Here is a 27,435-nt window from a genome sequence, read left to right on the forward strand (position 1 = left end):
TTTATACATGTTGCACCTCTGACTGTGATAAATGGTGCAACTTGTGATTAAATGTCTTATTGAGCGCTTACATTTTAATAAACATTTTATATTTGTAAAACCTACTGTGTGACTTACTGAAGCCAGTGTTTAAGGGTGGTTCAAGATTGTAGTTCGACCAACAACTGTCACTTTTATCAATACAATGGCATAATTAATGTAAATCCCTCTAATAAGTAAATTAATCTTGTATTAATGTAGTTCATACCAGGGACTACTTTCAGGCTGACAGCAGACTATGCATGGAATGTGGAATAACAAACGCAGGCGGAGTGATATTGTGGGCACTGCGGAAGGATACCTCCAGGACAGCCCATGCTGTAGCTCTATAACTGCACCACGCCACAGCGTGCGCCATTTTCCCGTCTGAGGAGCAACAACACAAGTGACAGCATTGTTGAACATCGCTCGATTTGCCGAAATGGCTGTGTAAAAGTGTGCCGCGATCCAGCCGCCAACAAAACAGTGCATCCAGCCAGTGCACTGAGTCACTTCTAATTCAGCAAACATGTCGTAAGTATATATTTTTTAATTAAAATTGGTCGATGACAGCTGTCCGGCCTACTGTGGCCTCGTGCTTCGGCAGCCTGACGTAACCGCGAGCAAGAAATTAGTTGTTAATATATTTTAATTAAAATAATTTTGGCTGTTAGAAATTATTGGTTATCATCTTAAGCAGCGAATAATTGGGGAAAGTGACTTTGGGGGTGTGTCAATATAAAGGAAAAGCTCTTGACAGGGCGTAACACGTGATATTAACGTGAAATATGACATTTTGTATTTGTCTTTTGTCAGTTGACGTTATATCAATGTGATGGTCAATGACAGAATTGTCAAATATCCATAAACCTCCAGTGTTATTGTCAGGGCTGTCGACGTGGCAGTCAGAAAATGGTTCGTTTCCTCTTTGTGTCAAAATGGCCGCTTCGTGTAGGCGGATTGAGAACAGAAGTGGCTGTTTGTAGAGAGACACAGACAGAAGGAGGGTGGTGGAGTTCACCCTGACCCCGTTTGACGTCAGAGTCATAAGACTGGTAGCTGGGTGGAAACACGTGATGTGCAGCAGGTGTACTGCAGTGATGGGGGCAGTGTTGTGCTCAGAATACACAAACACTGCTTTAGTTTTTACCCACACTATTCCTTTGTTTACACAACACAGTCTAAATAAACATTTTTCAATAGGCTTTCTGTTTACTTCTAGTAATTTTTACGATGCTGTTCATATTTTCACAACAAATGTCTTCTTCTGTCCCTCAGGTCCTACGTGGAAACCCTCGCCACTGCTGCTTTCGACAGCATAAAAGAGTTCGAAGCTTTCCTAGCGTCGTCACGCACTCCCTTTGTGACCAACAACAGCCATTATGACCATGATGATGACAAGCTCACAGTTTGGCCTGGAAGACATGGAGGCCCTGCTCTGGGGTCCTTCCTCTCCCATGGCTGACGCCGTGGACTTCCAATCTGTTCGCCCTGACCGAGAAGAAAAACAGGAAGGAGGAGGAATCTCACTAGAGGGGGACACTTCGCCCGTGTCGCCCCTCACCTCCTCATCGCTGTCTTCTTCCTCTTCTCCTCCTCCCTTCTACTCTCCTCCTCCCTCACCACCGGCTGTCCTCCTCCAGGGGGACAAGGTCGGGACTGAGTCTGACATGCTCCCCTGGATGGGCCACCCTGGTCAGCTGAGACAGGCAGTCTCAGATGACAACAAAGGTAAAATAATGTCCCAAAAAAAACAAAAAGCAATCTTTAAGCACACTTAAGATAATTGAAATAGCTCAAAATAATCCCTTATTTGCCTCCACAGAGGATATGTTCAGTGACCTGGACTGGATGGCTGAGAGGGTGGATCTGAGCGAGTTCGACCTGGACTCTCTGATTGGCTCCTGCAGTCCTACTGAAGAGTCCCCCAGCTATCCAGAGGACCTCCTCGCCTCCCTGGATTGCCCCATGGAGCTCGACTCTCTCCCACTGCCCACCCTCTCCACTCCTGCTCTCCCCCCTCCTCTTTCCTCTCTTCCTGCTGAGCCTTCTGTCATCACAGTGGATGAGCCTAATATCTACATCGATGAGCAGGATGTCCCCTCTCCTCCCCTGTGTGTCCCAGAGCCACAAGAGGAGCTGGAAATCAAGTCTGAGCCTGCCTCTCCTGACCCGTCCTCCCCCTCGGTCGATTCTCCCTCCTCCCCAGCCTACACCCTGGACCTGGGCAGTGAAGTGGATGTCTCTGAGAGCGAGGTGAAGCCGATGGTAGCTGTAGTCCCTCAGGTCCAGAGGCTTGTACTCTCCCTCTCTCCAACCCGCATTGTCCTCGTGCTGGCCCCCAAAGAGGAAGTTGCAATCACCACTACCACTGTAACCACCACACCAGAGGTCGCTCACTCCTCTGCTCCAGCAAGGTCCTGCAGAAGCAGACCGTACCCTGAGCCTTCTTATAAAGCCAGTCCACCCTCTCCCAGCGCCACCAGTGTCAAAGTAAAGCCCCTACGAGGTGCGGCTGGAGAAGAGAGGGGCACAAAGACCAAGAAGCTGAAGAAGATGGAGCAGAATAAGACAGCCGCCACACGTTACCGGCAGAAGAAGAAAACTGAGCAGGAGGCACTGCTTGAAGAGCACGCGCTGCTGGAGAGGAAGAACATGGAGCTGACGGAGAAGGCTGAATCCATGGCTAGGGAGATCGAGTACCTGAAAGAGCTGATGGCGGAGGTTCAGCAGGCCAGGAGCAAAAAAGGGTCCTAGTGCTGACCTCTAGTGGTTGGACCCAACAATGACAGATAAAGTGTGTACTCAGAAGTGATGATGAGAACGTGGGCTCAGCTGATTTTATTTCATGCAAACAAATATCAGAAAAATGTGTTACGTCCTCAGCATGTTTTTAGATGCACAGTCCTGAAAACCTGACATTGGTTAGAACATGTTCTATTTTAATATTGAGCACTGGTATTAACTATATAATCCTTCTGTCACATTTAGAGTATTTTCCACTCAGTATATAAACTTGTGTGATATGTCTTGTTATGTTTGTATACTTTTCCTATCACTGGACCTCATAAACTTGCCAGTAGCATGTCTTTTGATATATTTTAACATTTGTGTATTCTAGTATACCCGGACCATCCGTATTATGAATCTCTTAATAAAGAGTCTTATCTAAAGCCAATTGCAGTCATTTGGTGTGATCTCCTCTGGGCGTCAATTATGTATATTAGTATGATAGTGGTAGACCAGTGGGTAGTATAAGAACTTTTTTGTCTTTGGATAATCAATATAATGGAGTGTAAGTGTACACATAACACGATAGCATTGTCAAAGTGAGTTTATACATCAAAAAGAAGGCTTGTAAGATAGTAAATGCCAGTTAATACAGAGTATGAAATCCAAACCACAGGTCTGAATCAAGTCAACGGCTACACTGAAGTGCAGGTGGTTTGTGTGTTACCAGAGCACATGTTGGTGACCTGGTTTTAAACAGTCTATTCAGAAAATAACCTTCAACAGAACAGTCTTTGTTCCTGGTCTGATAATACATCACAATGAGCCTGTGGAGGTCCATCTGAGTGGAGCCTCTTTTAAACAAACAAACTGGGAGGAAGATAATGGAGCCCGCCTGACCAGCAGTGTGCTGCACACACGAGTGTTCAATTAATGAGTAGTCATGTGAACTTCAAAAATGCCATTTCCCAGAACAAGAAAACTAGTTTCAGATAAAAACAGAAGGTCTTGTTTTAGGATCATTAAATTATACGGACAGATGCTGAAGTGTGCTTAAGAGACCATATGTTTGTCATCGTCCGTGGGAGAATGAAAGAGCGTGCAGGGAGAAAAGAGTGCTGACTAGTGCTGACGATGGCACAGCTTGAATAATATCACAAAAAAAAAAAAAAGCAGGCATCCAGCCTACAACTAGCCCCGAGTGTTCACACTGTAATTGGTCCAGGCTGTCATCCAGATAGCTTAGGGACGATCTATATCTGGAGGCACGCCAGAGTCGAGATGCTGCAGAGCTACTTAAAATAGGAAAAGCATTTCTTTCCAGGACAAAAAGACTTGGCTAACTCCCGCCCATGTAAATACCCTCATTTTTCATGGCTATTTTCAAAGATTATTAGTGTCTGAACTGCAATTCCCACATTCAGTGAGAACAATTCATTCATAAAAGGTCACATCTTTTCCTCGTTCAGAGGTGGTTCAGAAACAGTGACATGCACTATAAAGGGTTACCTGGCCAGATAATGCACCCAACACTGTACTGTATGGCCAGTGTATTTAATTACCATAGTTTTTGGCAAGGAAAACTTCAAAGTACTTTGTTAAAAAGTTAGTTTACTGAGCTCGAGGTCCTTTACACTGCCTGAACATTTCTTTATATCCTCACCCACGTGACTTCTTTTAATTATTTTAAGAAACACTAACCCTTTTTCTTAGGAGAGCAGATAATACCCAGGTAACACCTTATAATAACCATCACTAATAAATTGTAAGTTTATAGTCAATTACACTTCAGTTAATAGTAATTTCACTGTTCAACGCTTTATAAACAATTTATTAAGCAATTTACTATTGTAGTTTTGCAACTGATGTTTATAATACTTTACAACTGCTTAATAAATGGTTTATTAAGTATTTCAAATAACTTAAGTTTTTGTTTAATATTTATGATATTATAGAGGTAATAATACAATAAATACTGCATAAATATTATTTGTTTCCATAACTGAATAAACAAGCTGTTCTCAGAGGACAATAAGGTCCCCAGAACACTGTTTGAAGCTAAAAAGGTGGCAGGGTCCGCCACATGTAAACAAAGTGAAACAGCATGAATCTGTGTTACCTTTAAGGTCAGTTTGTTTTTTGAGATTTCTCTTCTGATTAAAATTTCATCCCCAAAACTACACAGTGCACATTGAACTCTAAATGTACCATTTATTAATGGTACAATACTCAAAATGTCTTACTTCACATTGTTTTGGTAATACATATTTTCTCTCTGTGCAGACAAATCTGCCACCTAGTGATGAAATGTCACAATCACTACTTCCACCACGGGGTTATCTGCTTTGCATGGCAGAATATGATGCTACGCTCTAATAACCATACTGCCATACTGTATAGTATACCAGAAGAAACATTACAAGTATGTCCCAATACATAGTGCGTCAAATGCAGTATGCCAAAAACACTGGGGCGTCCTATTGCATCTGGCTGCATTTTTCTGACCCACAATCCTCTGTGCAGCGGAAGATACGTCACATCATCTGAGCCGCAAGAGAACACAGACAGATGACAGCTCATGGGCTGCATTCCAAATTGCATACTTTGTCTTTTTGTTTAAAAAATCACGATTGGGTGGGGGGGTCAAAGTTCAAGTATGTCCCTCTTGCATGCATACGGCATGAAACAGGATGTACTTTGGAAGGGCAGCTGCAGTCCGTACTAACGGTATAAAGAAGAAGTATGTGATTTGGAATGCAGCCATAATGTTTTTTGTCCTCTAGAATAGCACTGCAGTCCATCAATAACAACAAAGTACACAGCAGATTACAAAAAACACTTAAATAATAAGATGAAAGCCAAAAATACACAACAATATATCCATATCTTTTATTTTTGTCTGATGATGAGCAAAGTACTGATGATGCAATCACCATTTAGGTAAGGACGACACAGGAAAGTAACGTCACTTTGGCTACAGTAAAGTGGTAGAACTGACACAGTGCAAAATGCTTCGCTAAAAGCGTACAATGTAACATCATTTACACTGTAATAAATATACACGGCTTATACAATATATTCACAGGTGAGGTGGGACTCTAAGACTCCAAATGAATGTTTGAAACATCCTCATATCAAATTGTAACGTCATGCGTGTCACACAAAGTGCTGCGGTGGCCTACATCACTAGATGAAGCACAGAGTCAGTAAAGCGTCGGGGGAAGCAGTGTCGGGGTTTCCTTTAGAGGCTATGTCTTCTGTATAAAATAAAATTGTACAGCATGGCAGTGGTATCGGTCACATTATTTATGCTTTTATTTGTACCTTTCTGAGCGTGAATTCTCTTTTTTCCACTTTTTTTTTTGCAGTTGTAAAGGTAAGATGTGATGTCATATCAGAAAATTCCCATAGACTCGAGCAAGAGTCGGAGGAATGGGAAGTGAGGTTGCCTTCAACTCTATAGGCACTCATTTATCTGCATGCGGTGTCTTAACATGCCACTGAGAGCTGAATATATATATATACTTTTTTTTTTTTCAAAACATCACTATTGAGGTCAGGAACAGATGTGTCACTGATGTAGAAAAAGGTAGTAAAAGCCCTATGTGAGCTCGTATGGTTCATGAGGTTATGTTGTTTCTGTAGCATGCAAAAGCTGGATGTAGCCTATAGGATACTGCCCTGCCGCAGGGCTGTGCTCCCACTCTCACGCTTTGATGCTGAGGCACATAGCTGAATCTACCTTGTCGATAATTGCACTGGATGCATGAACACAAACAGCGAAGCAGAGCCAGCCCAAGTAGCTCCGCAGGGATCTGAGACTGCACACAGTTTCTGTACAGCCTTTCCTCCCTGCTTTCAGAGCTGCTCGTGTGCATGAATGCTACAGCAGAGGCGTGCTACGGATGACTGTAATCACTGCTTTGGATGGAGCTAATTTATTTTCCTCAAGCAAAGGAAACAATGCCAACCAAAGTGCAAACAATGACTCTCTCTTGCTTTCAGCTAGGGGTGGGCGATCTGGCCAAAAAATCATATAGTGATGTATTTAATTGAGACCATAATCCATGATTAAGCCCCTCGTCTTTCATGTTGCTAGTTTTAATTGATGTTGCATCATTTACAATGCGTCACCCGAGGCGTTGGTTTGTTCAAGTAGCACAGATTCACTAGTCAGAAAGGTTATGTAAAGTTTTGAAACAGAAGAGGACGTTAAATACCGCAATCTCTACGATTCGTCTGACAAGATAGAAGGTAGATTGTGGACGCCTTCGAACGATCGCAATCTAGAATCGTCTGATCACCCGCCCCTACTCCCAGCAAACCAAAGCAATTTTTTTCTTACAACCACAGTGCTGCACTGACTCCCTTTGACTTCCAGCAAACTAAAGCAAATGCTCATAGATTTGAGTTAATATGTGTCTTGCGTCTGCATTTTAGCGATCAGCATTGATCAGCGCTTCTGTAAATGTACCAGATTTTGCCCTGGAGGAAGCATTTCAACCCTGACTCCCTGAGCAGAAGCTAACCAAATGTTAAAGATAAGATGGTTGTCGGATGTTTCATATCTGATGGTGAACTTTTATGATGCCACAAAAACCTCAAGACTCAATTTTAAACTGGTGAGCACATGTTCCAGTACACAATGTCATCTTTTTGTCACACTGTCCATGTGTCAGTTTGGTATTCTGTAAACCATTTCCTTTGAACCATTAATTTGAACTGAATGACAGAAATGGCACTTGATGCAGAGATGGGGATGACAATATTATAAAGTCCAGTCAAAAGTCACGTTACAAGTCATACTAGAGACATTCCTCTTGGTCTTCCAATAACCAGGAGTTACTAACTTACCGCAAACACGAGTCCTACCACCAAATCTGACTGGTCATGATAATATTTAAGTATATGCCTTTTGGTTTCGATTTTTATGCTTTCAACTTGTGTAAGTGCGATCTGAACATAGTTACAAAGATGAGTAATTCTTTACTCTGCAGTGTTGAACAGGGTCTCTTTAGCAGCAGTTGATATTTGTGTACATGCTCATGAACAGGGACAGAGCTCTGGTCCCTTGAAGCAGAAGCAGAATATTTTTCCTCCTCCTGGATTTGAGGAGAGTGTTCTTGAACATTTATTCGTGCTTGCTCATCGCACTTTAAGTCCAGGTCGAGCTTTGCTCAGTGGTCAGTGAGTTCGGTCTTGTACATTTCTAACAAAGAGCTTGAATTCCCTAAAACTCTTGAGAGTTGGAGCGGGACATCTAGATGAGGTTTAAGTTACACACTGCAATGTTTGGGCCTGTTGGAGACTCACAATGAGGTTAAGGAGCCGGAACATTTTCCCTCTAATGCGATTGTGTCACTGTAGCTGGCAGCCTCGACAGTCATCCTCAGGCTCGGTGTTGTCAGAGGAGTAGGAGCTCTCCTCGCTCACTGTCAAATACAACACAGTTATATTAGACAGATGGATAGTAACAAACTTGATTAGACACAGACACTTCAGACATTTGCACTAATCAGCCTCCACAATGAAACCACTTACAGGTGAAATTAATAACATCGATCATCTCATTACAATCAGATTTTCTGCTGGGAAACCTTGGGTGTTGGCATTTATATGAATGCCACTTGACACTAACCACCGACTCATCACCCCCTCATGGCAACGGTACGCCCTGATGGCAGTGCCCCCTGCCAGCAGGACTGTGCTCCCTGCCACACCCTAAAAACTGCTCAGCAATGGCTGGAGGAACAAGTCAAAGAGCTCAAGAAGTCCACTTGGTTTCCAAATTCCCAAAATCCCATTCTGTTCGATCCATAGAGGCCCCACTTTGGACTGGACTTGGCTGTAACCTGTTGAGGCATGAACATAGTATGTCTGGGGTGTCTGGCACCAGGGCGTTGCCTACAAGTCCTGTGTGTTGTGACTGTTCCTGCACCTTCCACGGATGCTTGATCGGATTGGGATCTTGGTAATTTGGAGGGTCAGGTCAACGCCTTGAGCTCTTTGTCATGTTCCTTGGGCCATTTCTGAGCAGGTTTTGTGTTGTATCAGGGCGCACTGTCCTGCTGAAGGAGTCACCGCCATCAGGGAGTGCCAGTGTGGCTGATCAGGGTATGTTCAGATTGCAAAACAAGAAAATAAAATTGTGTTACTTACGCCACTCGGTCTGTATGGGGAGGAAAGCCTTGTCTCCATTCTCTCTGATCATCTCCTCTATCTTATCGAGCAGGACTGACACACTCCTGTCCTTGCCAGGGACCTTACTGTCCAAGACGTGGTAATAGTTCCCACAGTATTCGAGTAGTCTTTGCAGCTCACGCCCGCCTCTAAGAATGTGCTCCTCGATGGGCGTGCGGCCCAGCCAGTCACCACAGCTGAACAGTACCATGGTGTGGAGGCATGCACTGTCACCAAACAGAGTCTCTATGTGAGCCAGGAGCGTTCGCCTCTTCCTGGCGGTGAGCGACGAGACTACGGGGAGGACCAGCAGTAGGGTGTGGGGTCCGGGTCGCAGGAGGGCAGCTCCACGCTGGGACTCTTGGCGGATGCGCTTTGGGGTTCGCCTCACCGAGAACCAATCCCAGCCCGGGGTGTCAACGATAGTGATCCGACGACCAGATACAAGCGCCTGCCTCCTGAGGCACAGCTCTGTCTCCTGGCCTGACTCAAAGTACCGACGACCCAGGATGGCATTCCCCACCGAGCTCTTACCAACACCCTTCCAGCCCAGCAAGAGCAGTCGCAACTCTGTAAACCCAGAAAGACAAAGAAACAGTGAAACAGAGAGAAAGATGGTGAGGGAAACAGTGTGACAGAGTGGGAGACAGCAGTATTGATTGACTTCCGATGACTAAGCTATTTTTTTAGAACACCAGATCTGGGGCTTTGTTTCTCGGGAACAGCATTACAGCACAGGTGCACTCATCTCTCTGCTTCACCACATGACTCACTCACTTTCAGACACTAACACACACAGACACTAACACACACAGACACTAACACACACAGACACTAACACACAGCTCCCTCGTACCTCTGGGAGGTCCTCCGATCATCTGCTCCCTCTGCCTGGCGTGCTCCTCCATCCTCATCCTCTCCTCCTCCAGAGCTCTCCTGGCCTGCTCTTCCTCCAGTAAAATCAACTCATTCACCTCAAAGTACCAGCCTGCACAACAGCAACAATAAATAATTCATTGTCTTCAGTCAGTATTCTAAAACAATGAAAGGGATGATCTCCAAACATTATTATTGAGGGTATCACAGCACAAAAATGCAATAATATTACTTCATGTGAGAAACAAACCTTGGTTGTCTGTGATCATTTCCTCCACCTTTTCCATCAGCTCAGGTACTTGGGTGTTGTCTTCGGTGTCTTTCCGAGTGTTATCAAAGGCGTGGTACCTGGAGGATTAAAAAACAAAACATTTTTAAAGGGGCATTCCTACTGATTGTCTGTGAAAACAGTTGTAGAAAGTCTGCTGCTGCAAGGAAGCAAAACTTGAAAAGATAACTGATGGTGTCATAATGATGCCATGTGGGTTATCTCAGTGGGAAGGAGACTTTTTTTTCTTTTTATCAGAAAATGAAAATGTAGGATTAAGCGTTTTGTAAGATTAAACCATAATAGGGACTAAAAGGGAGCTTTTCTCAGCCAGCTGCTTCAATTTTTCACCATTCTTGTTAAAAAATCTATCTCTCGCGAGTCCCCTAACTTATAGAAAGCAGCTCCTTACATTGCCCACAATGCATTTTGACCGCCGACTGTGTTCTGCTCAGCTAATATAGCCTGGATTAGCCACAACCCCAAACTTTTCTTTCATTTTCAAACTTGTAGTCTTCAGCTCAGGCAATTACCTTGCTAGGATGCTGGATTGGTGAGATCACGTGATCGTGTGATCTCACAAGTCCATCATGCCAAGCTTCAAGCTGTATGCTTGTGGCCAAACACAGGGGTTTAACCAACTATTGTCCTTTGAGGAATTACTGGTTGCTATGGTTGTTGTTTAGGTCAATTAACGAGATAATCAATTGTTTATTTGAAAACAACAATTGCGGCTCCTCATGAGATTAGCATAGCTGTTCTTCTTACATTGAAAGAAGGGCAGAGAACAGCACTAAACGCTGGAAAGGATGTTTTTGCTCTTCTCTTTAGTGGCTTTGGTAAGAATTTGATCTACCAACTGGCTCCACTTATAATGTTCTCCTTCTGTTGATCTGATTGGTTGAAGTAGTCCTGTGATAGAGGGTGATAAACAGATGGTTTGTCCAATCACCTGCCAAGTTTTTTGTGCCTTCCCTATTCCAAACCATTGCGGAGGACAATTTCCCAGATGGTTCTGTGGAACAAACCATCTGGCTTGTCAGGACACTCAGCCGACCCTGACTCAAGAGACATGACTTCAGGCATTTGATTTGCTTCACGCAGCTCCCTCTGGAGCCACAAAAGGCATTATACAACTTATACCGTAGTACTCCCAAAGACCTGGACAGAGACTTTGATGTGTAAAATCCCTATTTAAGCTGTGTAGTAAACTGCTGCTGCCCTGTTGTTCTGACCAAATGACTGTGACCGACAAAGACACACACACACAAACATGTTCCTTTGATTAGAGCAGACTTTTTGTGAAATCAAAGAGAGAGAGAATGAGGGGGGAAAAGAGAAAACAGACTCCGTACCTGCTTCCGCATCTCTCCACCAGCCACTGCAGAGCGTCTCCAGTGTTCGCTATGTGCTCCTCAATGAACACACCTTTAGTCAGCTTGTCCACCCCGGTAAACACCACCATGGAGTACCTCCAGGTCCCTCCACCCAGGGCCCCCAGCTGCTCCTCTGCTGCTCTCCTCTGGATCTCAGTGAAGGGCTGTGTGATGGACACCACCAGCAGGATGGCGTGGGGTCCAGGAGGGCAGAGAATGGCACCCATGCACGGTCCCTCGCTGTCCAGGCTCGGTGGGGGCTGCGGCGGGGTGTCCGACTCGGCGCCGGCATTGTCGTTGTTGTTGTCAGTTTCGGGGTGGTCCTCCGGGTCACTGGGGATGGCCCATGGCGGGGTGTCGACCACAGTGACCCGTCGGCCGAAGATCTCTGTCTGACCCACGTTGCTGTGGGTAGTCTCTGCCCCAGAGTCGAACACCTCCTCCCCCAGGATGGTGTTGGCGGTGGAGGTCTTACCAGACCGTGGCCCCCCGAGGATCAGCAGTCTGCGCTCAGGGGGGTGTCGGCCCCTGGGGTCCCCTGTTGAAAGATAGAAAGATTAGACTGGTGGTTCCACACATGGATTGGTTCGTTGGTTTTTATTTCTCCCTGTGATCTCAGAGGAAATGATCTTGATCCTTTACTCTGTTTTAATCTCCTGTTGGGTCTCATCCCCAGAGATGAGGAAACTTCTGCATTCTTTCTATTGCAATACATAACCTGACCTCTCAGACGCTCTCCCTCAGACATGTCTGTCCTCACTCCTCAGATTGCCCCTTCCTTATCTGAGCTACCTTATACCTCCTCTTTCATACTTGTCCTTCTCTCCCTCTTACCCCCTCGCAGCATGCCTCCTCTTTGTTTTCCTCTGCCCTTAGCCTTTGGAAAAATTGGGTCAGAGAGGAGGAACCTTGGAGTCCTTCCAAAAAGAACAGCATGTGGACAGAATACTGTATGATTTACTTGGATTGAAAGTTACACAAAGAGGATACATGTTTGGATAAACGCATCCAAAAAATAAGAGGATTCAGATGGCGGCAGGAGAAAGTACAGATGCCTGTTCTGTGCTGATGACCAGAGGGGAGAACATATAGGGAGGAGAAGGAAGTTTATTGATTTACCCCTATTACTCACTGCTGCTGGTACTTTCCATGTGAGCTGCTAAACACAGGAAGTTGCCAGCAACAGTTTCCAAGAATTGTGGATGTTTGGGACCAAACATGAAATGGCTCGGAGAGCTTACCCTGGATGCTGTCAGTGAATGAGCAGTGATGAATGGGGGAACCTGCGGCGAGGTGTGCAGCAAAGGATGAAAGCCCACTTACCAGTGTCAGAGGCAGAGGACACAGCAGCCATCTTGTGTGTAGAACCTCTGGCTTCCTCCTCCTCCGCCCCCCTCCTCCTTCTCCTTCTCGCCTCCACGGTGGATTCCTCTTGTTGCCTCTTCAGAAAGCGACGGATCCCGAGTGGTGTGCGAAAGGCTGGCAGCTCGAATGCTTCTTGGCTCTCTCTTTCACTCTCACCCTCATTCTACTGCAGTGTAACTCGCTCTATCTTCTGCTTCCTGTGTCTACCCCCTGCCTCCCCTTCTCTTCTCATACCTCCTCTGCCATTCAACTTCTCCCCCTCTCTCTCTTTTTTTTTTTTGTAAATCTATAATCTTCCACACCCCCTTCACCCCAGTATGGCTCTTTCGCGTCCTTTCCTCTGCAAAGCCTCCCTCTCTCCTCTTCTCCTCGTCTTCCAGTGCTCCCTTCTTTTGTCTTATTTATCAGTCCGAGCACAGGGGAAAGATTGTGCAATGCAGGAGACTAGAAGCCAAATCCACCCCTGCTGCAGCAGCTCCAGGAAGATGTCTCGTCATTTTTTTTAAGGCAAAACAGAGGAAGCTGTTCCTCCCACTTGCTCGTATCACACAGCAGCAGCAGCAGTGTGGCACTGTATGCAGACTGCAGTCAGGAGGACAGATAGAAAGATGGATAGACAGAGAGAGGGAGAGAGGGGAGAGTGAGGAGGGAGAGAGGGAGCACTATGTTCTCTATTTACAGCTGGATGTATTCCCCAGCTGCTGCATCATGAACAAACACAACTCTTTATATGATGCCTGCAGACATGGAAATACCATGAGGCAGGGAGGGGATGTATGCTGCATGAATAAATTTAAATATTGATATAAGACATGCAGGCACAGCTTACATAATACATAAAAGCCCCTATAAATAGCGCATGCGTGTGTAGGACCGTATGTAATTGCACTGAATTCAAAGCGTTGTCACCTTTAGTGTCTCAAGGATGCATCACAAACAACGTGATGTTTGGGCAGAGACATGATGTGCATCACCCTGAGAGAGAGTCTGATCTCATCCTTTGGCTCCTCATCAGGTTAATTATGCACGCTGGCAAGAGACGTTCACGGACCCGAGGGAAGTCACGTAAGACAGAGTTACGGTTACAAAACATTCGCTGAATGGACTTTAAATAAACGAGCAGCCGTGTTGATGAGTATTTGACGTTTGTTGACGCACTTTGTTGCTGTAACTCCTCGCCGTCGCTGCTGTTTTCTACAAACAATTTAAGCAATCAAGCGATGACGTAGCAGCGCCGTACACCGTTACGGGACGCCCCTCTGACCTCACGCCGTACGCCGGCTTTTACTGTCGTAAAAAGGCGCGTCTTCGCCCATGTGATGCCAGGAGCCGCAGTCGGCACCGCAACTAGGGGACCCAGTGTGTGTTGGTGTGTGTGGGTGTGTGTGGGTGGAGGTCCAGCAGACTTCTCTCGTTTTTAGCGGACACCACCTCGTCTTGCAAACATGGAGGGAGCCGACGAGTTCATGAAGTACCGCTCACCGCTGGTGTCCAGGTATGCTAGCAAGGAAATGGCGTACAACTTCAGTGACAGGAAGAAATTCACAACCTGGAGGAAGCTGTGGATCTACCTGGCTAAGGCTGAGAAGGTTTGACACATTGTAGCTCAGTTATAGCAACCACGGCATGTGTCCTGGCCATCATTGTCGTGTTTATGTTATACGCACTTTGTCCATGCTTTATATGTCCTATAAACTATAGTGTGCGACCTTCAGAGAGGCCTATCAAGTTCCCTGCTCTAAATATAGTTTTAAGGAGGACCCTAGTTATGAGCTGTGCATGGTCCTCCTCAGCTAAGCAAAGGTATGTCTGCTACTGGTGCCATACAACAAGCAGAAAACAGTTAACATAAAGCATAAAGTGTAACAAGAAACATGTCCCAGCTAGGAGGGACTTGCATTCATAACAGTATTTTAAAGGGGCACTATGCACTTTTGGGAAGCTAGAAATGTGGCAGGGGTCCGCCACATGTAAACAAAGTAAAACAGTATGAAACTGTGTTGTCCTTTAAGGCCAGTTTGTTCATTCAGTTTATTCAGTCATGAAAACAAAGAGTTTTTTCATTTATCATTCAATGAAGGTTTTTCACTTCTGATTTAAATTTCTTCCCCAAAACTACATAGTGCACCTTTAACATCATTCAAGTCACATACACAGTAAACAGAAGTATGAATGTGTTCATTCATTTATAAACTGAAATATAAACTGAACATTTTCCTTTTTTATCATTAAATTTTAACTTTTGCAATTAAGCACCTCAAATGGAGATCAGATTAGTTTTATACAGCTGCAAACTCATGTTTATATTCTAGGATACCAAATAGTACTTGTCTACATTATCTGTTCATAAAATCAGATGTTCTATTAAAATGTTATATTTTTTAGCATTTCGACACGTTTTCTGCCCTCAGTACTCTGTCATACACCAAACACCGTCTGCCGTCTTTACTGGGATAAACAGATAAAAAAGGTTTAAAATCTGCATCAGAACAACAAACTTCTACATGTTTCTGGCAGAGGTGCATTGCACTGATACACAGAGAAACAAGGTTGTTGAAATCCTCTCAACCCTCACCGTCTGACAGTATCACACATATTTTTGTGTCAGCTTACATAATGTATAGACGCTTATAGAATATATAGAAGCTTTTAGTTGGAAACTTGTGGTTTTCACTAGACCTTTAAATCAGTTTCTGTGGCTTTGTTACGGACACTCAGGGGTTGTTGGAAATCCCCTCTGAATCATCTTGACATTTAGCTCCTGAACCAAACAGCCGTGTGATACCAGGCCTGTATTTTAATGAAAAACGACTGAATTTTGTAGTTGCTGATGATTTAGAAATATCTATTAACATATTTCTCTGTAGCAAAATCTAATTCTGTAATTCTCTTAATTCCTCTGAGGGATTCCTGCACTCATCATATTAAAGAGGGCAGGGGGAGTTAACTGTCGACGGTCCCCGTCTCACATGCATCACCTCACATGACTAATCAGAACTGATTATCTGAGTCCATCTTTTCTTATTGTTCTGCATATTGAGTTGTTCCTCTGTGAGGTAGCTTTGCTACAGTTTGCCCGTTCACAGTTAGTTAGTGAGGCCTGTGGCCACCTCTGTGTAGTTGTGTGTGAAAATAGCACACTATTTCTTTGCCATTATAGAATGTCACAGTAACAGGAGACCGCCCCCGGAGAGGCTGCATGTACAAGCCTAAAACCAGCCCTGCCGTGCTGCCGTAGCCTTTTCCCTCAACATAATGTTTGTCTTGTTCAGTGACATTTCTTGTGTTGAGTCACTGTTTGCTTGGAATCAGACTGCACACAGTCTGACCTTTGACACAGCAGAGTTTGACGTTGTTAGGTCTTGGACTCTGTGGTATCATAGGGGAGTGAGGTACTTTCAGGAGTTGGGCTTAATTTCTCAATGAATCCATTCTGTGGTCCCATCTCATGACCCTGTCCAAATGGAAGAAAACTCCAATCTAATCAGGATATTGAGGGCCTTGTCACGAGGTGAGCACATGCCCGTCAAGACAAGACAGAAGGTTGACTGACATTATCAGCAGACTGTCTGTCTCTTGTTTGGACATCCTGAAGTGACATGTGATTGTCTTTTTTACTGTACATACAATACTAGAAGCAGTCGTCGAACATTTGCCCAGATTACCTGCCTCTTAAATTCTCACAGTTGAAAAGCTGAAGCTAGGGCTGCAGCTACCGATTATTTTCATTATCAGTTAATCCTCTAGAATCTATAAAATGTCAGAAAATTGTGAAAAAAGTCCATCACAATGTCTCCGTGAGACCAAGACAACTAATTGTTTTTGGTGTACTCTTAACATATAACCCTCCATTAGGTAATATATGTACGCTCAGTATTATTTGTGTTAACCACAGTTTGTATTAACTGAGCACCAGTATGTAAAACCTACAGCACAGTAAATAATCTCTTCATCGTTGTCCTCCTCAGGCTTTGGGTCTGCCCATCACAGACGAACAGATTAAGGAGATGGAGAGCCACGAAAAGGACATCGACTTCGCCATGGCGGCCGAAGAGGAGCGCAAGCTCAGGCACGACGTCATGGCCCACGTCCACACGTTCGGACACTGCTGCCCCACCGCTGCTGGAATCATCCACCTCGGCGCCACCTCCTGCTACGTCACAGACAATACTGTAATTACGATTGACGTCGTATACGCTGCTACAGCCTTTGGTTACATGATCCACGATCTCATATTTTCTCTCCAGCTTGCCCTCGAAAAAAACGATTCCCATCTAGAAAATCTAATCCTGCGTTGGGATTACGTGCATTGTTTCTGAGTACAAGGAAATTTTCTTGAAAGGGTTTAATGCTCTCTAAGTTGTTCTGCTTTTCTTGCTCAGGATCTGATTTTGCTGCGTGATGGATTTGACATTCTCTTGCCTAAGGTGAGCCCCAGCTGTTCGGCAGAAAACACACACGCTCCCATCTATGGAATTGGTGGAAATGGAGGCATTTTTTTCTTTTCTTTGCAAGCCTCAGCTGCTCAGTAACAAGTCAGCAATGTAGAAATAATTTATTTGCAGTGTTTTGTCACACAAACCAGAAATAAGCTTATGAACATATGAGGTTGAGTAATAATATGTATTATGTAATAAATCAGCGCTAAAACCCTTTGTTCTTCTTTCCACAGCTGGCCAGAGTCATTGACAGACTGGGAAACTTTGCAGAGAAGAACGCTAACCTCCCCACGCTTGGCTTCACACACTACCAGTGAGTCTGAACACAGCTGCATGTCCTCTCATCAGACGCATCCTGTTTGCAATGTTGTCATGTCTGATTTTTCTGGTAAACAACGCACAGTGTTTACGTAGCCCCCGTTCTCCATCTCTTCCTTCTCTCACTCTTCCTACAGGCCCGCCCAGTTAACCACGGTGGGGAAGCGCGCATGTCTGTGGCTGCAGGACTTGACCATGGACATGCGCAACCTGCAGCGAGCCCGCGACGACTTGCGTTTCCGGGGAGTCAAGGGGACCACCGGCACCCAGGCTAGCTTCCTGCAGCTCTTTCAGGGCGACCACGAGAAGGTAAAAAAATCATCTATAAACAGGTATGTTGACTAAGATTATGAGCTTTAAGGTGCAATATGCAAGAATTGGCCGCTTGTCAACACCTGTCACTCTCAAAACGAATACGGGGCAGCCTATCACCAGGGTAACCCCTAACTGCTGCTGACTATAGCTGCTGTTAGCTAGTTAGCTAACCGTGCAGCCAGCGGTTCGGTAGTGGGCTTGTTTTCGTTTTCAGCTTAAATTTTTACATATTGCCCCTTTAAGTCATGATGGATTTGAAAGTAACAATTCACACATTTAATCATTTTATTTCACCAGGTGGAAGAGCTCGACAGACTGGTGACAGAGATGGCTGCCTTCAAAAAGTAAGTTCTTTACTGAAGTGGGGGAGATTAACAATAATCAGTAATTAATCAAATGTGATTATTAATAGCCACAACCAAAATAGGGCTAGTGTCATTTAACAAGTTACAGAGACTTGACTTGATGATGTCGTCCCCGTGCTTCACAGATGCTACCTCGTGTCTGGACAGACCTACAGTCGTAAGGTGGACATAGACTCTCTGTCCACCCTGGCCAGTTTGGGAGCTACTATTCACAAGGTAAACTGCAGCAGCTGGACAAACGTAGAGTAATGCTGCCACCTAGTGGTGTGTAATAGAAAACTGTAATCTGCTGTGACGAACCTGCTCTTTATCTGACTTCTTCCTCATCTTCGATCTGTCTGTCTGTAGATCTGCACGGACATCCGCCTGCTCGCCAACCTGAAGGAGATCGAGGAGCCTTTTGAGAAAGAGCAGATTGGTACGTTCACTCGCCTCATACAGTTGCATCACACTCAGAAATCCAAAGACGCGTTACCGTTAGCACAGACCGTATGCCAGCATGATGGTGTCTTGCTCCGGCAGGTTCCAGTGCCATGCCCTACAAGAGGAACCCCATGCGTGCGGAGCGCTGCTGCAGCTTGGCCCGACATCTGTTGGCGCTGATGTCCGACCCGCTGCAGACGGCCTCGGTGCAGTGGCTGGAGAGGACGCTGGACGATAGCGCCAACAGGTCACAGACACACAATAGTTTGCTTGACTTTGCTGAGATATTTTGACGTCAATGTTTCGATAGCATGTAGTAACAAGCTGAGACTTGTTTGTTACTGGATCAGTTAAAGGGACAGTTCCCGGTAAAATGAAAAAACATTTCTCCTCTCACCTTTATCTTCTGGTGTTATTTAGCAGCTAGACTGTTTTGAGTTATTGGCCTTCTCTCTAATATAGTGAAACTAAATGGCACTCGGCTTGTGGTGCTTAAAGGGCCAAAAAAATTAAAATACTCAACAGTAATGTCTCTTTCCTGAAATCATTATCTTACTCATTTTACCCCTCGTTCCTGTGCAGGAGGATCTCCCTGCCCGAGTCCTTCCTGACGGCAGACATCATCCTCAGCACCCTGCAGAACATCACAGAGGGACTGGTGGTTTACCCCAAAGTCATAGAGAGGCACATCCGCCAAGAGCTGCCCTTCATGGCCACGGAGAACATCATCATGGCCATGGTGAAGGCTGGAGGGAACAGACAGGTATTTGTGTGCGGTTATATGTTTGTAGCGTAGAAAAACAACTGACCTCGTGGAATCAGCTTTTGTGCTTCACACAGTATATTTCTACTTCCTTCAGGACTGCCATGAGAAGATCCGCGTTCTGTCCCAGGAGGCAGCAGCTGTTGTCAAACAGGAGGGCGGTGACAACGACCTGCTGGTCAGAGTCCAGCGGGACCCCTACTTCGCCCCCATTCTGGGCCAGCTGGACAGCATACTGGACCCCAAGACCTTTATAGGTCGTGCTCCCCAGCAGGTACAACATGAACAGTGCTGCATTTTTATTCTAGCTCCTCTGCTGATCAGTCTTGTTTTAATTTCGGGTGTCTGTATACATCCAGTAGCAACATGCTAGCACCCAAGCTTAGTTTTCTTACATTCTATATATATACCACATTCAGTGGCTGAATGTTTGCAATCACCTTTTTTAAAATTGTTCCCAAAAGCACATCTAGAACGTCAAACTAATGGTGTGTAATAATCTATTCTTTCTTTTTCTTTCATTCTGCTGTGTCCAGGTGGCCAGGTTCCTGTCTGAAGAAGTCCGTCCCCTGCTGGAGCCTTACAAGATGAAGATGGATGTGAAGATTGAGCTCGAGCTCTAACACACAGACAGATAATGTACACAAGGAAACAAGACTTCATCATCGTGTGTGGTATCAATAAAGAAATATCTTTGCATTAATTTATCTCTATAGTGTTTTCTTCAGTGTTCACACACATACACAGTGTTACATTTATTTATTGGAACAAAAGTCAAACAAATAGGGGAAGATAATGATGTGGTAATAAATTATGTTCATCTTTATTGACTGTAACCAAAGGTTGCGTGTGTCTCACGGCCGTTTACAGCCTGCTTTGACATTATCAACATGCCAATTAAATACTGAAGTGAATTATTTATTCACCCATTTATTACCCAACACTTATGGTTAATCATGATATAATCCAGAGGCCTGAAAATGGTCGCTAAGACCTTTTTTTTCAGTCATTATAACTTAAAGTGTTGGGTTATTCAGGCTCCTGTTCAGAGCGTTTACACACTGAGGTTTGTTTTCAGTTAACGGAAAGGAAAAGGTAAACTGTAGTGGGGAGGAAACACACTGTCTGAATTTGTAAGAGGTTGTAAATCTAAAAAAAAAACAGCGGCTCAAAGTCCAGCCCAGCCCGTCAATATAACCATCATGTTACCGTATGTTGTGGTGTAACGCACCACTTGAGATTTCCAAGTGCTTTTTGTGGTTTGTTGTTAAGAATCCTCAACTTTTTCAGGTATTTTTTCCCACATTCAGCCCCCCTCAATCTACACCCTCCCTCACTGTGTTTACTTTGTGTGTAGCGTCGGGACAAAGTGCGGTCATGTCCGAGCTGAACTCATCTATTTGTGTTATTATGGTAATGGTGAAGATAATGAGCTACTCTCAATGAAGTTTTAATACAGAGCTGTGTGTGAATCTTTAAACAGCCATTCCTCAGGACAGAGTGAGTACACACACACACACACACGCACACACACGCACACACACACACACACACACACACACACACACACACACACACACACACACACACACACACACAAACAAACCCTTGAATTAGAAGATTTTACCACTGTCTTTGTCTCTTCTTTGGTGTCTTCTCTCTGTGTTTTTACTTAGAGGTGACAGTTGTGTATGTTTCCCTCCATATGAACTGAGCAGCAGCTGTAGTGCAACATGTGGCTGTGGGCTTTACTCCCCGTCTGCCTGGCTCTCTTTGGTACTGTAGGCATCTGGACTGTGTGAGTATTTTGTGCTGTTTTCATTGCGTTTTGAGGTTTTATTGAATTATATATTTACAAATAATTTGTTACTATTTATTTGTATTATATGGTAATCCTTTGGAGAAACAAATTACAGTATGTCAGATGGATTACAAGTTAGAGAGTCTCAATAAGGTGTTGGGCCACCAGAACAGCTTCAGTGCACCTTGGCGTTTATTGTATAAGCCTCTTGAGCTCAACTCGGAGGGATGAACATCGTTCTTCCAACAGATAATCTCTCATCATCTCTGTTTCGATGATGATGGTGGAGGGCGTTGTCTCCCCCACATGTGTTGAACTGAGTTGAGAGCTGGTGACTGTGAAGGCCGTAGCACAAGGGTGCCCAAACTTTACCACTTGGAGGACCAACACTAGAACTTAATGGTGGACCACAGGCCAAAAGCAAAAACCTTCATTATTGCATTGTAATGAGACAAAAATGCTACTCTGACCAAAAGTTCCCTTAATTGACCGACAGTTCCTGTGCAGTGTCACTCTGCATGACACACTCAGATTAAGCAGATTAAGAAGTGTTTTTAACAGTTTGCTATTTTGTCAGATGGTAATCAATATTTAAATTAGTGTCATTTACCTCTAGCAGTCCTCCATTGTTTGTCACATACTTGACAGTTATCCTGTAGTTTGGGGGCTATAATCTAAAGCATTACCATTTATATTTATTTAAATTCACTAGTATGGAGATTAATTGAATTTATAGGCCTACCCAGTAACACAAAATACATAAAAAATGACAAGTAGATAATAATAATAAAATACAACAGACTTAATGGTTTATTTAAAGTGAAACATAAGACACAGATATAAAAAAAAAAACTCATACTCCTGAGAGACGAGCCAACAGGTGTCTGTTCAAAAGTCCCCTCTGATATTTAATCATAGTCTTAAATGTTTCCACACAAATGTATGATATATAATAAAGAGGGTTGTGTGTGGTGCCATGTCTCTAGGGTGCGAGCTGAGCTTTAAAGTTTCTTCCCTTTAGGTTTGCTGTCGCTGTAACAAACGGATCAGTCAACCTCACAGAAGGAGTCCCTTACATCAGGTTGGTGTGACCCTCTGTGTCCTCCCAGGTGATGAAGAATAGATGAAGTAGTTACAGCGAACTGATACTGAATAAACAAGCGGTAATGAACCAAACGAGTCGGTTCATTATGTTCAAAGTTAATGTAAAATGATAATGATGCTGTTTTCTCGATCTCCCCTGAAGTGAATGTGGCACCTACACCCCTCAGAGCTGCCTCTTCTCCCAGATCTGCAACATCTGCTCGCTTTTAGGTAATGACAGATATATTTAGACATTACTGGTATCAGCAGTCCTTTATCACTTAGGCTCTTTCCATCATATGCGTCATTGTATTTACAATGTTTTGTTTTTTATTTACAACAGTTTTATTTATTTTCAGTTTTTTTCACATGCTATGGACAGATTGAAAGATGTCTTTTATAGAAAATTGTGTAGGCAACTAGTTTTCAAATGTCTAGGTGTCCTCTCTGTCTGTGTCCCTCAGCTCTGTGGGTTGTGCTGATCCGTTTCCAGCAGGTTAAGGATTTTGGTAACCATGGAAAGGCAAACATTGCCAGCATTGTTTTGGGATTCATCTCCTCGGCAGGAATCTCTGTCCTCGGAAACTTCCAGGTAACAGCTTCAACGAATAAATGAATAATAATAAAATAATGAAATGAATGAAAAACTTAATCAGTCTGTGCTCTCTAACATCACTTCTTCCTCTGCCCATGCCCACCTAGCAATCAGTGTTGAAGAGTGTTCACCTGTTGGGAGCGTTGCTGGCTTTCTTCCTCGGCCTGGCCTACTTCTGGGTGCAGCTGTATCTAACTTATCGGGCTCAGCCGTCGAAGGACCGATGCTACGTTGGGCCCGTCAGGGCGACCTGCTGCATCCTCTGCACCATCACGGTTATCCTCAGTATCCTTCATATCTGTACTACTTAGAGAAAAAAATATTAGGTGAATATAGAATCCAAGATAAGTTCATACTTGTCAATATTAGATTAAATAGAAAAATTATGATATTTTTTACAATTTAAAAAGGAGTCTGTGCTAATTGTTGCAACTACAAGTGTAATACACAGCTATTTATTTAGATATTATTTAACACTGTTAATTATCTGACATTTCAACAATTCATCCATTATATGTAACTTTCTATCCCAACCACTATGCACCTTTAGCTATACCATGTGGCCTAGCCACTACTGCTAGCCTACTATTTCCAACTATTTATGAAGTACTTTAAGCTAATTTAACCATTTAGGCTATCGATTACTGTTAGCTAACTTTTTTCTACTGTTTAAATACTTAATACGCTAAGCATTTATCAATTAGGTACTTTTAGCTAACTATTAATATATAGCTGTTACCTAACTAACTATTCTAAACTTTATCTGCTACCTTTATAGCTATTTTGACCATTTATCCATTAGGCTACAGTTAGCTACTGAGGCTATTTTAAAATTAAGCCTATCCATTACTTTAAGCTAAGTATTTCCATTATTGTTTGCTTGGCTATCTTTTTCAACCATTTATCCATTACTTTAAGCTAACTATTTCAACTATTAATATATAGCTGTTAGCTAACTATTTAAACTTTATCTGCTGCTTTTACGGCTATTTTAACAATTTATCCATTACTGTTAGCTATCTTGGCTTTTTGACATTTAGACTATCCATTGCTTTCAGCTAACTATATCAACTGTTTAAAAGTCAATCTACTATATTTGTATAGTGTTTGAATTATTTATCCATTAACTTCAGCTAACTAATGTATCCATTATTATTATTATTATTATTGTTATTGTTATTTTGCTGTTTTCACATTGCAACACCATATTTCTCTCTATTTTTGTATTTATTGCAGATTTAGCTCATTTTGTATGGCGCTGTACATGTAGCCCGTAAAGCCTGAGCTGTAGCCTACATTATTTTATTTTGAAAGGTCCCTCAGGTTGTTTGCCACCTCGCAAGCATAACCCAGAACAGGAAACTACAGACAGAGGGGTACAATACAATACAAACTTGATCTGCATTGAGTCATTCAAAAGTGACAACATGCACCACAGTGCAGATTTTGAAAATGTCGGTGAACCTGCAAGGCAATATCACATTTTGCACGTTTTGATATGCTACTGTATTTACTGTCATGTGCATTAATGTAGTATTATGTTCCTTGACTGCTCTCTCCTCCCTCAGTGGCCGTTTTCCACAACATAGGCTATCCCTCTGCAGCTGCCATGTGTGAGTGGATCTTGGTCATGTTGTTCTTCTGCCTGTTTGGCCTTTTCGCAGCTGAGTTCAGACACATCGACTGCCACCAGCTCACTGTACAGAAAGAAGCTCTTGAAAATGACCACAGGCCCTCGACAATATTAGTCAATACTTCTGTTACAAATACACCTACCTGAACATGCACACATGGGCTGTACCTACAGCTGCCACTTTGCCTTTGATATAGGCTTGATGCCTGTGCACTAGATTCATAATGTTCAGTTGCTGTACAGAATAATGCTGTTTTGGTGCTTTTCAGAGTTTTTACTCTAATTACTAATTATTGTATTTGGTATTTAACTGTATTATAACCTTGTTGAACACTTTTCTCATGTCTTAAATGTTTATAAGATTTACCGCCATTCCCCCTTTTTTTTGTTATCTTGCCATTACATGATTAACACATCAAAGAACACACCGTCTTTCTGTTTATTTCATGTGATAATCTGACTTGTTTTACAATAAACTGATACATTGAGAAATGTTATGAAATGTGACAGAAAATAGTAATTCAAACTCACATAAGACAAAGAAAGTCACCGCAATTATGAAGCAGCAACTGGTGAAGTTTGGGTCTGAGAAATGGTTTGTTTGTGTTTTTTCCAGTTCATAATTGTATTTTATTTAATTTCTTTAAATTTCTCTTACCTTTAGTTTGTGAAGCAAGACATAATACGACTTAAATATGTTTTTTTCTGCAATCAATTAACTTTTTGCTCTAAACGGCATGTAATCAGACTGAATTTATAAAGCTTGTCTTTGCCCATACTGCAATAAATAAAACTAACATATGGTGGCACCATTCAGCCACCGTTCACTCCTCAAAGTGTCTCAGCTTCTATTCAATAATCACCATTTAAATAGGACAATACACAAACAATACTCAGTTTGATCATTCACGCATATACATTACATCCTCTAATTTTCTGTCCAGTAAACCCCCGGTCACCCCTCTCTCAGCATGCTACGTCATCCTCTATAACATTGTCTTCATCTGTACAATGTGGCCCGGACTCATGATTAGTGCATAGACAGTGAATACCAGGAAAAGTCTGGTCATTTTCTCCTTCACTCTCCACCTGTCAGCTGTGTACTACAATAGAGGAAGGGGAACAGAAAAGGAGGATGGAGGTATGAAGGAAAGGTTTTGTTAGCAAGAGAGTTATTTCCCCTATGACATAATGCGTGATGAGAGCTGTTGTATGCGATTTGATACATTTATGGTGCTTTTATTTTGAAGAGCTTTGCAGAAATCACCAATCAAAGGCTACTTTGTCTTTAGATCATCTTTCTTCAACACTATAGATCCTCTCTTTATTTTCAAAAGTTGCCCTTCACCTCCTCAGTAATAGCACTGGCCAGCAGGGGCGCTGTGGAGCGATGCCGGCTGACGAGCGTTTCACCGATGGGAAAATGCAGCTCTGGTGTCGTGCCAGCATGTTTTTTGGAAGATGCCTCCAGTTTAAACAGAGGTTCTACATTCAGCACAATTTGTCAGGGCTATTTGAGACGGACAAAACAATGGAGCTCTCACAGCCGTGCCGATAGTGGGAGAGGTCCTACTCTTGGCTCCGGCGCTCAAACTATTTCTCTCATCCTAGATCCCTGTTTATTTAAACATATTGTCATGGGGTCTGTTGGCACAGACTCTGGTCGCACTTTGCGATCACATTTTCGCTTGTGTTTGCATATTTTGTTGATGTCAATAAAAGAAAAATCACTGGGGGCATGTAGGGAGGCTTGAGATGGGAATACTGGGCCCCCAGTGTCCTGCTATGTCCCGACAGCATTCTTTCACATACTCCATGCTGTGTGATCACCAGAGGGGGGCTTTGACGAGCGGGCACAGGGATCAGACGGACAGCTCGGAATTCTATGGGAATTTCTCAAGTGCTGTTAGTTAACAGTGTTTGTGCTGCAGGCAGCGTGCAGATTTTACACTTGTGGTTAAACAATGCTGTCTTTGGGTCTCTAATGAACTTGTTTACTGCAACATGAACTTCAGGTCGCTCTTGTGATACATGTACTTACTCCAAAAATGCAGACGTGCACTGGGGAAGAAACGCATTTTGAACATGTCAGACGCAGAGACCTCAACAAATGTTTGAACCAATTAAAGGATCTGACACAAATTTAAAGGTGCAATTTGTAAGAATTGGCCAAAACATAGAGGGCAGCATATGACCAGAGTAACCACTAGCTGCATGGCTAACTGAGCTAATGGCAGCTACAGTTAGCAGTACGGTCTGGGAGCTTAGAGTGGTATTACAAGACAGGACAGGCTGGGGCTAGCTGGTTAGCAATGCTAACTTGAGTGGATATCTCTAATGCAATACATAGACGTCTTTGACATGATGTCAAAACTCAATGGAACAGATAATAATTTTAGTTAATTTTTAAATTAATAAAAAAAATCTAATATTCCTACATATTGCACCTTTAAAAGAGCACATTAAGACTAAACAAACTAAATAAACAAACTATCTTTGTTTTCATCACTGAATAAACAAACTGACATTAAAGGACAACACAGTTTCATACTGTTTTACTTTGTTTATATGTGGCGGACCCTGCCACCTTTCTAGCTTCAAACAGTGTTCTGGGGACTTTATTTTCCTCTGAGAACAGCTTGTTTAGTCTATTATGGAAAAAATAAATAATTCTGAGTTTCTTCTCCAAATCTACATGCTGCCCCTTTAAATTCAGCTGCTGTGAATATTTGTATCTAAAGTACGATCTATCTTGGCGAGTCCTGTTGAAATGACAAACTGTTCTTGAATTATGCAGCAGCTCCTACAGAGGAATTCAGAGGCAAAGCATTGGCGCCAAAACACCCTTAACCCTGCTGTTTTCATTAGCGAGTATAAAAGGCTTCTG

At 43.3% G+C, this 27,435-nt stretch overlaps 4 protein-coding genes across 7 annotated transcripts; 3 read left to right on the forward strand and 1 right to left on the reverse strand.

The window, feature by feature from the left end:
- Positions 1-383: 383 nt before the first annotated feature.
- On the forward strand, positions 384-3,196 carry atf4b (activating transcription factor 4b). Its single transcript, XM_073494453.1, has 3 exons — positions 384-552; positions 1,297-1,749; positions 1,844-3,196. The coding sequence occupies exons 2-3, from the start codon at positions 1,401-1,403 to the stop codon at positions 2,773-2,775; spliced, it is 1,281 nt and encodes a 426-aa protein (XP_073350554.1). The 5' UTR covers positions 384-552; positions 1,297-1,400; the 3' UTR covers positions 2,776-3,196.
- A 2,417-nt stretch (positions 3,197-5,613) lies between these two features.
- Positions 5,614-13,015, reverse strand: LOC141019601 (GTPase IMAP family member 8). The gene is made up of 6 exons (XM_073494568.1): positions 12,772-13,015; positions 11,428-11,986; positions 10,055-10,152; positions 9,785-9,916; positions 8,908-9,498; positions 5,614-8,180 (listed from the first exon to the last, which is right to left on the reverse strand). The coding sequence occupies exons 1-6, from the start codon at positions 12,800-12,802 to the stop codon at positions 8,107-8,109; spliced, it is 1,485 nt and encodes a 494-aa protein (XP_073350669.1). The 5' UTR covers positions 12,803-13,015; the 3' UTR covers positions 5,614-8,106.
- Positions 13,016-14,130: 1,115 nt separating this feature from the next.
- adsl (adenylosuccinate lyase) lies at positions 14,131-20,143 on the forward strand. 3 transcript variants are annotated; one of them, XM_073494709.1, is made up of 12 exons: positions 14,131-14,402; positions 16,782-16,985; positions 17,196-17,240; positions 17,486-17,565; positions 17,708-17,879; positions 18,183-18,229; positions 18,376-18,466; positions 18,599-18,668; positions 18,773-18,920; positions 19,256-19,436; positions 19,534-19,710; positions 19,973-20,143. In XM_073494709.1, the coding sequence occupies exons 1-12, from the start codon at positions 14,259-14,261 to the stop codon at positions 20,057-20,059; spliced, it is 1,446 nt and encodes a 481-aa protein (XP_073350810.1). In that variant the 5' UTR covers positions 14,131-14,258; the 3' UTR covers positions 20,060-20,143. The 3 variants fall into 3 exon arrangements, with proteins under 3 accessions (XP_073350810.1, XP_073350812.1, XP_073350811.1); XM_073494711.1 differs by having other exon boundaries at positions 14,131-14,308; XM_073494710.1 differs by lacking the exon at positions 14,131-14,402 and adding an exon at positions 15,868-16,324.
- A 673-nt stretch (positions 20,144-20,816) lies between these two features.
- tmem150b (transmembrane protein 150B) lies at positions 20,817-25,384 on the forward strand. 2 transcript variants are annotated; one of them, XM_073493583.1, is made up of 7 exons: positions 20,817-20,936; positions 21,115-21,234; positions 22,259-22,318; positions 22,484-22,551; positions 22,785-22,912; positions 23,023-23,200; positions 24,484-25,384. In XM_073493583.1, exons 2-7 carry the CDS (start codon positions 21,170-21,172, stop codon positions 24,693-24,695), a joined length of 711 nt encoding a protein of 236 aa, XP_073349684.1. In that variant the 5' UTR covers positions 20,817-20,936; positions 21,115-21,169; the 3' UTR covers positions 24,696-25,384. The 2 variants fall into 2 exon arrangements, with proteins under 2 accessions (XP_073349684.1, XP_073349683.1); XM_073493582.1 differs by having other exon boundaries at positions 21,155-21,234.
- Positions 25,385-27,435: the final 2,051 nt, after the last annotated feature.

This window comes from Pagrus major, chromosome 23 (genome assembly GCF_040436345.1).
Source record: "Pagrus major chromosome 23, Pma_NU_1.0".
Classification (NCBI taxonomy): Eukaryota; Metazoa; Chordata; class Actinopteri; order Spariformes; family Sparidae; genus Pagrus; species Pagrus major.

Excerpts from the sequence above, each read along its gene's own strand:
- tmem150b (XM_073493583.1), top strand. The coding sequence starts at position 21,170 with ATGTGGCTGTGGGCTTTACTCCCCGTCTGCCTGGCTCTCTTTGGTACT. Across the intron at positions 22,319-22,483 it reads GAAGGAGTCCCTTACATCAG|TGAATGTGGCACCTACACCC; the intron begins GTTGGTGTGACC and ends TCTCCCCTGAAG. Across the intron at positions 22,913-23,022 it reads CTGTCCTCGGAAACTTCCAG|CAATCAGTGTTGAAGAGTGT; the intron begins GTAACAGCTTCA and ends ATGCCCACCTAG.
- adsl (XM_073494709.1), top strand. The coding sequence starts at position 14,259 with ATGGAGGGAGCCGACGAGTTCATGAAGTACCGCTCACCGCTGGTGTCC. Across the intron at positions 14,403-16,781 it reads ACCTGGCTAAGGCTGAGAAG|GCTTTGGGTCTGCCCATCAC; the intron begins GTTTGACACATT and ends TGTCCTCCTCAG. Across the intron at positions 17,241-17,485 it reads TTGACATTCTCTTGCCTAAG|CTGGCCAGAGTCATTGACAG; the intron begins GTGAGCCCCAGC and ends TTCTTTCCACAG.
- atf4b (XM_073494453.1), top strand. The coding sequence starts at position 1,401 with ATGACCATGATGATGACAAGCTCACAGTTTGGCCTGGAAGACATGGAG. Across the intron at positions 1,750-1,843 it reads AGTCTCAGATGACAACAAAG|AGGATATGTTCAGTGACCTG; the intron begins GTAAAATAATGT and ends TTGCCTCCACAG.
- LOC141019601 (XM_073494568.1), bottom strand. The coding sequence starts at position 12,802 with ATGGCTGCTGTGTCCTCTGCCTCTGACACTG. Across the intron at positions 10,153-11,427 it reads GTGGAGAGATGCGGAAGCAG|GTACCACGCCTTTGATAACA; the intron begins GTACGGAGTCTG and ends TTAATCCTCCAG. Across the intron at positions 9,499-9,784 it reads GATCGGAGGACCTCCCAGAG|AGTTGCGACTGCTCTTGCTG; the intron begins GTACGAGGGAGC and ends CTGGGTTTACAG.